This window comes from Lolium rigidum, chromosome 4 (genome assembly GCF_022539505.1).
Source record: "Lolium rigidum isolate FL_2022 chromosome 4, APGP_CSIRO_Lrig_0.1, whole genome shotgun sequence".
Lineage (NCBI taxonomy): Eukaryota > Viridiplantae > Streptophyta > Magnoliopsida > Poales > Poaceae > Lolium > Lolium rigidum.
In genome coordinates, this window is record NC_061511.1 from 112,014,781 (window position 1) to 112,026,026 (window position 11,246).

General features: G+C 48.8%; 2 protein-coding genes across 6 annotated transcripts; one reads left to right on the forward strand and one right to left on the reverse strand.

Annotated features, from left to right (window-relative positions):
* Positions 1-2,397: 2,397 nt before the first annotated feature.
* Positions 2,398-7,012, forward strand: LOC124647420 (pentatricopeptide repeat-containing protein At5g08305-like). Its single transcript, XM_047187369.1, has 2 exons — positions 2,398-4,531; positions 6,861-7,012. The coding sequence occupies exon 1, from the start codon at positions 2,398-2,400 to the stop codon at positions 3,850-3,852; it is 1,455 nt and encodes a 484-aa protein (XP_047043325.1). The 3' UTR covers positions 3,853-4,531; positions 6,861-7,012.
* Positions 5,288-9,189, reverse strand: LOC124650469 (serine/threonine-protein kinase PCRK1-like). Of its 5 annotated transcripts, none has more exons than XM_047189989.1 (5): positions 8,850-9,189; positions 7,896-8,322; positions 7,486-7,746; positions 7,219-7,338; positions 5,288-6,272 (listed from the first exon to the last, which is right to left on the reverse strand). In XM_047189989.1, the coding sequence occupies exons 2-5, from the start codon at positions 8,286-8,288 to the stop codon at positions 5,748-5,750; spliced, it is 1,299 nt and encodes a 432-aa protein (XP_047045945.1). In that variant the 5' UTR covers positions 8,289-8,322; positions 8,850-9,189; the 3' UTR covers positions 5,288-5,747. The 5 variants fall into 5 exon arrangements, with proteins under 5 accessions (XP_047045945.1, XP_047045948.1, XP_047045943.1 ...); XM_047189992.1 differs by having other exon boundaries at positions 7,896-8,354; XM_047189987.1 differs by having other exon boundaries at positions 7,896-8,766.
* Between the last annotated feature and the right edge of the window lie 2,057 nt (positions 9,190-11,246).

An 11,246-nucleotide genomic window follows, 5' to 3' on the forward strand; every position in this document is an offset into this window, starting at 1 on the left:
TTGCTGGTAAGGACCAGGAAAGAACTTGAGACCAAGAAGGAAAAGGAATCGGCAGCAGCGGCCGGTGGCACGCGACTCGCGAGCGAAGGGCGGAAACTGACGAAGCAACACGAGGCTCCATCGATTCATCGATCCGCGTCGGGTTCCCGATGGTGATCAACACGAGTGAAACAACATGCTGAACCTGGGCCGCACGATCTAAGTATCTAACGTAGCAGGAATTTGGGGGCCCCAGAAATTTAGGGGCCCTGTTCGGTCGAGATGATCGATCATGGCCATCGACGGGGCCGGACGACATGCATAGCCGACATTAGCTAGGCAGAACTTACCCTTAGGGACCTTGAGGTGATCAGCTCTCTCCAAGCTATCAGCCAGAATGGTAGCATCATGGGCCGACCCTTCCCACCCAACAAGCACATATGTGAACTTCATATCAAAGTCCACAACGGCAAGTACATTCTGGCTGGTGTAGTGCTTCCTCACTCTGTAAGCAAGGGAGTTGCTTCTTGACACTTTCGCTGTGATATGAATACCATCAATGGCACCAACACAATCTTGACATGAACATGAACAAATGGTAAGCCATTTCTGATGTACAACATTGAAGAGATGAAAGTTCTCAATAATGTACATCTATACCTAATAATAAAGGGAAAAGGGTTTCTTGTTGGTCCGTCTTTGTTACCCCTGATTTTTGTCCGAATTACATGCTCTGCCACCGCCAAGTAAATAAAACGATTCGCCTCGCTGTCTATCCTATGGCTTGGCACCGCCTCGAGCGAAGCTCCCTAGCGCAGTTGGGTGATGCAAGCTCATCGGCAGGGGCAAGGGGCGTCGTGCCGCTTGCTCGGCTACCGCTCGAGCGGAGACGGCGTGTCGACCTCTGCCTCGGCCTTCTCGCTTGATGGGTGTTGTCCATGTAGTTTCGGAGGAGCGGGGGACGCAAAAGAGTAGGCGGCGGTGCCAACGTGGGTGGCTGGGCGCTGGCCGGAGCAGTGCCACACGGACTGAGGCAGCGGCGATGGCGCAATCGGATGCTGCTTCTATGAGGGGGAAACAAGAGCAGCGAGCCAGGCCAGCGACAAAGAAGGCGTTGCAGTTTGCTTCTGGCGGCGGAGTAGGAAGAAACGATTGAACGCAGGGTCTCACGTCCAGACTTGGTGTCGCTAGGGTTGTCTCCTGCTGGGCTGGCGGTTGTAGGCCTCTTGGGCCGCAGATGTGAGGAGAAAGGTAGCATAAGAGGGAAAGGAGAAGGAAGAGTGCGGAAGGGCCATGTGGGCCGGAAGAAGAAGTAGACTAGAAGGTTGCTCCCGTAAAAAAAGTTGCTGCAGTCTCAGTCAAGTTTCTGAAAAACAATAAGGAGAGTGGATTTTGTACACCCTCCCCTGAAAAACAAGAATCAGAGGTATCATTTGTTTGGCCTAAGAGATCTAATTATGAGGAAGGAAATTAAATTTCCTATGTGATGGATCCATGGGCCAACGCCATACAGCGCAGGGAGAGGGGAACAACATGAAGAGTTCCACGCAAACTACAGTATGGAACAAGCCTATGAATTATGGTTCGAGCTCACCGATGATATTTGCTGCTAGCTAACGTTGTGGTTCGCAAAATTATATTTTTAACCAAATCTAGCTACAGTAATCTTTAATTTGTAGATGGATTCACTTTTAGCTTTTAATTTATATCAATTTGTAATATGCAAATTATACTTTTTGTTGTTGCACCATTATTATTTTTAACGGTCACACCAAAATTCAGTTGTCGCCGTTCTATCGCCGACGTGCTATGGAGACAAGGTCTCAGTGTGCTCCACTTCGACTTGTCTTCGTCGACGCGTCATTCATCAACCGTCAATTAAAAGCTTTCGCAGCCACGATAACACGAAGAGGTATGCACGACCACATGCGCAACAAAGGCTATGTCTACTTCATCAACCAGTTCAAGATGGTGGCAGCGGCTACCGACAAGAAGTACGAGCACAGTGTCATGGTGGCAATGCTCACGCACATTATCACCGTCGGACGGCCTGCATAAGTGGTACATATCCTGTTTTCTTTTACCCCGATGCAACGCACAGGCACATTTCCTAGTAAACACTAAAAAATAATGCACAAATATGTAAATCAGTTGTACAAAATGTTACTCACCTTAAAATATGGAAAGCATCGGTCAACGATTTTGGTGGAGGTGGTGGAAGATTGCATGCTTGATCATCTCTCCTGTCAGTCAGTTCTCCAATAGGATAGATGACTTGAAAGCTCCAAACGGCCTTCCCACCAACCAAACTGGCCCTCAGTCAGTTCTCCAATAGAATACTAGATGACTTGAAAGCTCGAAACGGCCTTCCCACCAACCAAACAGTCAATTCCCGCCCTTGCTCTTCCGGCCGGCCGAATGAGGCTCCCGCCCCACCTCCTCCACCACCTCGACGGCCGCACCCTCTCCACGGCGCTGCTCGACCCCCTCATCCGCACGACCTCTTCCTCGCCCTCCACCCCGCACCTCTCCTTCTCCCTCTTCCTCCTTCTCCTCCGCTCCGCACTGCGGCCCTCCCACCTCACCTTCCCCTTCCTCGGCCGTGCCGCCGCTCGCCTCGCCTCCCCCCGCCTGGCGCTCTCTCTTCACGCGCACCCGCTCCGCCTCGGACTCCTCCCCTGCGACCTCCACGTCGCAAATTCCCTCGTCCACATGTACGCGGCCTGCGCGCTCCCGGACCTAGCCCGCCGCCTGTTCGACGAAATACCGCAGCCTAACTGCGTCTCCTGGAACGCCCTCCTCGATGGTTACGCCAAGTGCCACGACCTCCTATCTGCCCGCTGGGTGTTCGACCGGATGCCCCAGCGGGATGTTGTCTCATGGAGCGCCATGATCAACGGGTGCGTCAAGTGCGGGGAGCACCGTGAGGCTCTCGCGTTGTTCGAGATGATGGAGACAGCTGCGGGTTCTGACCAGGGCGTAATGGCAAACGATGTCACAATGGTCAGTGTGCTTGGTGCGTGCGCGCACCTGGGGGACCTCGGACGGGGGAGGCAGATGCACCGGCACCTTCAGGAGCGCGGCTTCCTGCTGAACCTCAGACTCGCCACCTCGCTTGTGGACATGTACGCCAAGTGTGGGGCGATCAGTGAGGCGCTCGAGGTGTTCCGTGCTGTGCCAGTGGCCAGCACTGATGTTCTGATATGGAACGCCATGATTGGTGGATTTGCAGTGCATGGGATGGGCATGGAGACAGCGGAGATTTTCCGAGAGATGCAGCACTCTGGGGTAGTGCCAGATGAGATCACATACCTTGGTTTGTTAAGTGCCTGCGTACATGGTGGTCTGGTGGATGAGGCCTGGAGGTTCTTTCGCTCACTTGAAGCTCAAGGGCTCAGACCACATGTCGAGCACTATGCTTGTCTTGTAGATGTGCTTGGTCGAGCAGGCCGCTTGGAGGAAGCATATGGTGTTGTTAAGAGCATGCCAATGGAACCCAGTGTCTCTGTACTTGGTGCTCTCTTGAATGCATGCCATCTGCATGGATGGGTAGAGTTGGGGGAGGTAGTCGGCAGACAGCTTGTCCAATTGCAGCCAGACCATGATGGCAGGTACATTGGGTTGTCCAATATCTATGCTGCTGCTAGGCGGTGGCAAGAGGCAAAGAAAGCAAGAAAGGTGATGGAGGAGAGAGGAGTGAGAAAGATCCCTGGGTTTAGCGAGATTGATGTCGGTGGAAGGCTCCGCAGGTTTATTGCCCATGACAAGACTCATTCTCGATCAACAGAGATTTATGCCTTGCTTAATCTTATAGCCGTGGAGATGAAAATGAAGGATGCTGTTGCTGTTCCAGAGTACTTCTGTACAGATTGATAGGAGGATGGTTGCCTGGTGGATCTATCAAAACAAAATCCTTGTGAAACATTTTGATTCTGCTTTCTGCCACTCATGCACTGACTACCAAATATTACCTAGTTGCGAGCAGATCCCTCAAGAGCATGGGATGCTCAAGAGGTAGGCATTTGAAGTTGAGACAGAATGCATTTATGTGCTACTGGAGGCAGAGCCATAGAAGCATGAGGTGTGCAGATAGTCTTGAGATTTTTTTTAGCTGCTTTTGTATATCTAGTCAGGCAGGATATTTTAGGAAACAGTGGCAATGACAAAAACCGCATTCTGTTACTGGAACAGCAATCAGACAGTATTAAACATATGGTTAAGCTTTGTTTAATAACAGTTCCACCTCTGGATTCTGCTTTTATGGATGGTTGATCTAGGCACAAGAACAAAGACCACAGATAATGTATGGTAAATGGTGCTTAACTATGAGATTATCCAGACTTGGAAACTTTATCTCAAAGATTTTATCAATATAAATTGTAAATATGCTTCACATATTATGAATGCAAATTTATACACCGGCTACAGTTTTCTGAAGAATCTGCAATCGTTGGATGTGCCAATTGGTAGGACAATGTGCAAGAACAGCTCATGCAGCCTGTGGTGAGCTTTTGCCATTAACGAGATTTCTGCTTGTGTATCGCACTCAAAGGTGAAATCACACTACGCTTACTCATATGACTGTATTGCAACCTTTGTTCACAAAACTAATACTCCTATAATATTTCTTACCTTTGTATTTGTACCATGCCAAGCATCTAGAGCAGGCTATATTAGACTGCCATCTGTATTTTCTGCTGTCAGAATGAAATTACTTTCATGAAAGGTCATATGGTATTCTTTACTCTTATAAAGATTTGAATTGATGGTGTTCCATTCACTTTAATTGTGATTATGTCTTAAGTTGCCAAGAGTAACCGTAATTATTATCTATCTTATGTAGCCGACATATATATCACCATCTTTTGATTAGTTGATCAATATTCTGAAATATTATTTTGTTCGGTACAAAGTTTTTAGAGAACTCATGCAGTAAGAAACTGTCGTAGCAACGCATGAGCACTCTAGCAGTTAGCTACTCCCTCCGGACGGATTTAATTGACGCTAGAGGTACATACGACGCGGGAGCTAGGCTGAGAGTGCGTCGATTAAATCAGTCCTGAGGTAGTAGTTTACTAAAGAAACAGTATTTTGCTTTCAGAGAAAAAACACAAAGAGCAGTTATCAAACAACATGACCTGTTTGTCCACCCTTTTCTTCACATTTATCCTTATGTTACGTCTTCTATAACCTCTCTTCACATTTTAATAATGATTCTATTTACATGGACATAAGGACGATAATTCTGCCCCTCCATTGATCTAGTGCAGAAGAAAACAAATTTGCTGTCAACCATGTCAGACTGTCATTGCAGATAAGTAGTAATAAAATTATGCGGAGGTATCCATACAGGGTGCAAAGCTAGCAAATTCAGGAACCAATGAGCTGCATGTACTGCCTGAAAATCCTTATTTGGCACTTGATACAAGTACAACTCAAAACTCACTGAGCAATAGCCAAAAACCAATTTAAACTGTAGAATAAGATTTCTACTCTCAAAAATTACTGCTTGAGTTGGTTTTCCAACTCTTATGAAAACATGGAATCTCAGCTATGTGAAGGCTGCCTGGGTGCAACCCCACAAATCCAGGAATAGCCGTTATTCAGCGGTGATAGCATCAGGCTCCGCCAAATCATTTGTTTTCAGTTACCATGCTCTCTGGTTTTATGATAAATAACAACTCAAGTGGCATTTCTGCCGTTGCTGTTTTGTTAAAATCTATGGATGTTAAAGTCATCAAGGAAACATGTCCCTTCGATAATGTGAGTCAGTGTGTTCTCACAAGCTTGGGTGTCCACTTCTGCCATGTAAACCATCTCCCGTCTCCAGCTTTAATATCAGCTATTCTCCTCTTCAGATCGAGACCTTTCCTTTTCTTCTCATCACTTGCCAATTCTTTTGAATGGCTTACCAGAGGATGCTCTGGTGTTCCGAGTTCACTACTATCGATGATCTTCTGGACCATCTCCAGCACCTCGCTCATCTTAGGCCTATATCTGGCATGGCGCACCAGGCACTTGTTTGCCAGTGAGGCAATCCTGGCTGCGGACTTCAAGTTGTAGTTCCCCTCGAGCCTCGGATCCATTATGGTCTCAAACTTCTTGGTGTCCGAAGAGTAAGGCTTCACCCATTCTACAAGGTTCTGCTCACCCCTTGGCCTGTTCCGGTCCAGAGGTCGCCGGCCTGTGAGGAGCTCGTAGAGCACTACACCATAGCTCCATATGTCATTCTTGCTGCTGAGGCGTCCTGTATGGATATACTCAGGAGCTGCATACCCGATAGTCCCCACCACCTGTTTAATATGTCAAATAAACTTGATTTTTCACATTTTATACGTAAAAAATGTCATGTATTTACAGTTAAGCTACAATCAGCTGTGAGGATTTTCAGCTTTCAAGATCACGTGATCTCTCTTTGCCAGAAAATTCAAAAACTGGGCTCAAATGATTAAAAAATCCATAGAAAAACCTGTTGCATAGATATTAGTGAGTCATGTACATTCAGCTTGAATAGCATATTTAAGTTGTGAAAGAAGGCTTGGGTTTTATTGACACATTTCAAAAATCAGTTGCACTTTTTACGAAACTTGAAATCTGGAAACAACATACTAGATTTTTTTTTGGATCTTTTAGATGAAGGCAATTATTGTTTTTTAAAACAGATCATGTAATCCCGAGACACATTAGTGGTTTTAAGTGCAGTCTACTTTATTGCGAATTTGATCACAATATATGATAAAATGCTACAGTTGGAAATCTGCCAGAAAGTTTTAGCTCATTTGAACCAACCAGTAAGGTTTGATGGCTTTTCTGACCGGTCTTTTTGCACTACCATGTTGACTAACCGAAAATGCCTAACTGCCCACCCTATGTTTTTCTAGGATAATGGTGCTGATAGCTTCTTATTCAAAAGGCCACTGTGAAGTGCTTGCTAATTGCGTTCTAAGTGTCCAACTACATGGAGAAGTTTCTTGACCAGATCAGACTGACAGAAGGATGAATTTGAATTTTCTAACCGTTCCATGTTTGGGTTTGCTGCTTGTTTGATGAAGAATACACAATAGGAACTATTCTTTCTACTGAGACCTAGTAACTACTGATCATACTATTTGAACTCATAAAGTTGTCTTTAAAAGTCACAGCATGCTACTAAAATTTTCAGCATTGCACAGTGAAACTGAGAACAGTGTTATCAGGTGCTAGACAAAGTAAATCTGTTATGGGCTGCTTGTTGCATACCGCTGTGGAAACATGGCTTCCCTCTTGTGGTCCCAGTCTAGCCAAGCCGAAGTCTGACAATTTTGCGTTCCAGTTCTCGTCGAGCAGAATGTTTGAAGGCTTCAGATCACGAAATATTATCTGGAAGAAAATTTCATTGAATACATTGCGAGGACAGGGAAAAAGGTAAGAGGGGGGAAAAAGCTCAGGTTCTTGCAGTCTTATCTTTCAGCAATTAAAACATTTGATTGAGTTGCTTAGAATCCGCATTCCTATGACTAGGCGTACCTTGAACTCAGAATCTTCGTGCAGGTACTTGAGACCACGAGCAGTGTCGAGTGCTACTCTTAGCCTCATTGCCCACGAAACTGGCTTGGGCGACCTCGTTGATAGGTGATCAGCTAGGCTCCCATGAGGCATGTACTCGTACACGAGCAGCAGCTGAATCCCCCTCTCGTCATCCTCGGCGCAGTACCCAACGAGCTTCACCAGGTTAGGATGATCTACCACCCCCAGAAAATTCACCTCGGTCACCCATTCCTTATGCCCCTGCACGACGAATAAAAAGGTTGATCATCACCTGCATCCAGCCATCCATTACCAGATCCTCGATGATTGTTCTGGTTGATGATCAGCGAGCTCTGATAGTATGTTGCGTTATTTGAAGCTCTTGCATAGGGAGAAGAGGAGAATGGTACCTGGAGGCCCTTGCGTCCGAGCTGCTTAATGGCAACATCAAGGCTTCGACGCGGCTCAAGGACACTCCGGATGGTGCCACGGTAGACACAGCCAAAGCCGCCCTCGCCGATCATGAGTGTGCGGCTGAAGTTCCGGGTAGCATTCTTGAGCTCCTGGAAGGTAAAGATACGGAGATTGTTGGGCCGCTGCGGCAGCGAAAGCTGCCGGTACCGACCAAACGACTCGACGCTCATCTCTGATGACATGTTGAGCGAGCAGCACTCTGACCCAGACCGCCGTGCGTCATGATCTGTGGACATGCTGCTGTTGGAAAGTGCCGACTGCGATCGTGTTGGCCCCTGCAGGTCCTTCTCCCGCTCCTTCTCCCAGCCCACGAACCGGAAGCACTGCATCGCCCTTCTGCCCCGTTGAGGCGACTCCCCAGCTCTGCAACAACATGCCAGCGTCGAAGATACAACCTAAACAAGTCATTTTCAGATGGCGCTAAAAGCAAGCTCTGTTATCTTGGAAGCAAGATGGTTGAGAACAGAAGACTAGGCGTTATTCAACGAGAAATTAAACTTTGAAGGCATCGAACGAAGAAGACTATGCCTCTCCATTTGGCAATAGAGTTAAAACACTTTCGGAAGAATCAAGAGATTTGCACTTTTCAGAGGAAGAGGAAAACCTTTCAGCGACAAAGGATCAACCAGATAATCATCAGCAATATAAAACCCCACCAAACCTGAAGGATGGCCGATCTGAGGAAGCCAAAATAAATGGATTCTCCTAGCTGGGATACGATCAACCATGACAGAGATCTCAAGCAACCCCCAACCAACCGTACCAACCTCGAATCATTGTGAATGGAGGTACCTCCCCTCCAATCCCCTGTATCCCTTTTGTCAGCACTCAACCCCAACAAACGAACCCCATAACACCCCCGATATTTGAAGACACGGAGCTTTCTTCACCTGTGTGGGCTTCCACAGATCACCTAGTTGAGCCACCACATGGGATGAAGGAGACGACGGGGCTGCTTCTGGCTCTTGGCACGGATCAGTGGAGTACGGGATTAGGATTGGATGGATTGCGTAGTTAGCAGGTCAATGGCTGCTTCGAGCTGTCTTTTTCTGCTTGGTTGGTCGCTTGCTTGCTTTGGGAAGAGGGGACGCGAGAGAAACGTGAGGGATTGGATGGCGAGAGGTTTGAATGCTGCTGGGGGGAAGGGAGGACGAGTATGGTGATGGGTGCATGCGTTGAAACCAAGAGGGAAGAAGACGGTGGGAGGGGGAAATGGCAACTGACAAATGGCAGCGACAAGAACTTTCGTCACGGGCTCATGGCTGTGGGGTAAAATTGGAGTTATCACCTTCAACAAAATACTAGAGTAATCACGAGTACCGTACCTGCTGCACTTTCTGTACAGATCTCACATATAGCAACTTTTGTAGTACTACTATATAGTTTCAGCAAGAGCATCTTCACCTGTAGCACCTAAATAGGCGCCGACGCTCCGTTTGAGGACACCAGCACAGCATCCTCCATTTTGGGGAGCTGCTCCCACACCGGCGGCCCCAAACAGGCACCCCCGATAGATAATTTGAATTTGAAATCTCAAACACAACCATCGAAATTCGAAGAAGTCTACGAATATGAAGTTTGGGCCAACACACGGCCACCAAATACGAATAAGTTTTGGAATAAGAAGTTTGGGCCAACACACGGCCACCAGATCGCCGTTTCCGGCGCAAAAAAAGGGCTTCCAAGCTAGATCATCACATGATCAAATGGAGGTCACAGGCGGCGCAACCTCGACGACTTCCTCATCGGCGGCAGCTCCGTCGCTGCAGCAGGATCCACGGTCGCCGGGGGAGGCATGAACGTCGACGGTGCCGGGGCAGCCATGAACGGGGACGGTGCCAGGGCAGACATGAACGGGGACGGTGCCGGGGTAGACATGAACGTGGACGGGGACGGTGCCGGGGTAGACATGAACGTGGACGGTGCCGGGGCAGACATGAACGGGGATGGTGCCGGGGTAGACATGAACGTGGACGGTGCCGGGGGAGACGCCGACGCAGCTCGCGCCGCCATCACCTCTTGGCCGATGCGCTCGCGGTACATCTCGTGCCACGCCCGCGCCAAGGGGTCCATCTTCTCCATGTCGGCCATCAAGATCTTCGATTCTTGAGACATTTTGGCCAACGATAGCTGCGTCGCTTCGTTGGTGGCCTTCATGGCAGCGGCGTGAGCTTCCATCTTCGCCGCCTCCACCCTCTCCCTCTCCAACTCGATCTTGGCATCTTGCTTGTCGAGGATTGCCTTCCACACGACGGTGGCTCTATCGGCAGCTTCCTTGTTCTCCACCTAGAACGAGGTGATCATCTTCTCGATGGAGGCGTCCATGGCTGCCAATACCGGCGCCGCATTCCTGTCGGCCTTGGCCTTCTTGCTGCCAATATATGATGCAAAACAATGAAAAACAAGTTGGATCATCAATTCATATGCAACAACATCAATTCATATGTAACAACATTGATCATCAATTCATATGCAACAACAATTCATATGCAACAACATTGATCATCAATTCATATGCAAATAAGATAGGCGTAGATCATACCCAATCCACCATTATCTTGCCGCTCTCCTTCCGTGCCTTGATCTTCTCGTAGTAGCCGTGGAACTTGCTACACGCCGCCTTGATCAAGTTCGAACGGTGAGAGAGGGCGCCCTCGTTCCGGTTCATCTCTATGGTGGCGTAATCACCATAGTTCTTCTTCTCGTTGAAACAATCGAGGATGCGCTTGTAGTACTTGCCCCAGGTTTGGTTTGCGCCGGTGATCGGGCAAAAACTCACTTGCTTCCACGCCTCGACGAGGCATTCATCCTCCAAGGACCTCCACCTCGGACCACGAGTGCCGGCGGAGCGCGTGCGCGTCCTCCTCATGCTCGCGCCGGTCTCGGCGTCGATCAGCTCCTCCTGGACTTCCTCCTCACCTTCGTCCTCGTCGGCCTCTTCTTCGTAGTCGTCGACCGGGGGTTCGTAGGCATGGCCGCGTATGATGCCGTTCAGGATCTCCTCCCCGCCGGCAATCTATGCGTAAAGTTACAAACTTTCAGTCGCCGACGGTGTCTACGGTGCACACAAAACATAGAAAGAAAGGAAACGCACCTCGTCCTGCCCCATGGACACGCCGGACGTGGTCGGGGAAGAGGTCGCGGGGAAGGCCGGTGTCGTCCGTCACGTGGCCCTGGGTGTGGCGCAGATCAGGCGAATCGTTCAGGTCGGGGAAGCGGAAGGCGCCGCTGCCCCGAGCCGTTGAACCCGGCGAGAACGGGCCGTTGTTGTCGACGGTCATGTCGCT

Bases quoted from the DNA above. Each gene is read 5' to 3' on its own strand.
- LOC124647420 (XM_047187369.1), top strand. From the start codon at position 2,398: ATGAGGCTCCCGCCCCACCTCCTCCACCACCTCGACGGCCGCACCCTC.
- LOC124650469 (XM_047189989.1), bottom strand. From the start codon at position 8,288: ATGCAGTGCTTCCGGTTCGTGGGCTGGGAGAAGGAGCGGGAGAAGGAC. The intron at 7,339-7,485 runs GTACGCCTAGTC...ATTTTCTTCCAG, and splicing joins ACGAAGATTCTGAGTTCAAG to ATAATATTTCGTGATCTGAA. The intron at 6,273-7,218 runs GTATGCAACAAG...CATATTAAACAG, and splicing joins GAAGCCATGTTTCCACAGCG to GTGGTGGGGACTATCGGGTA.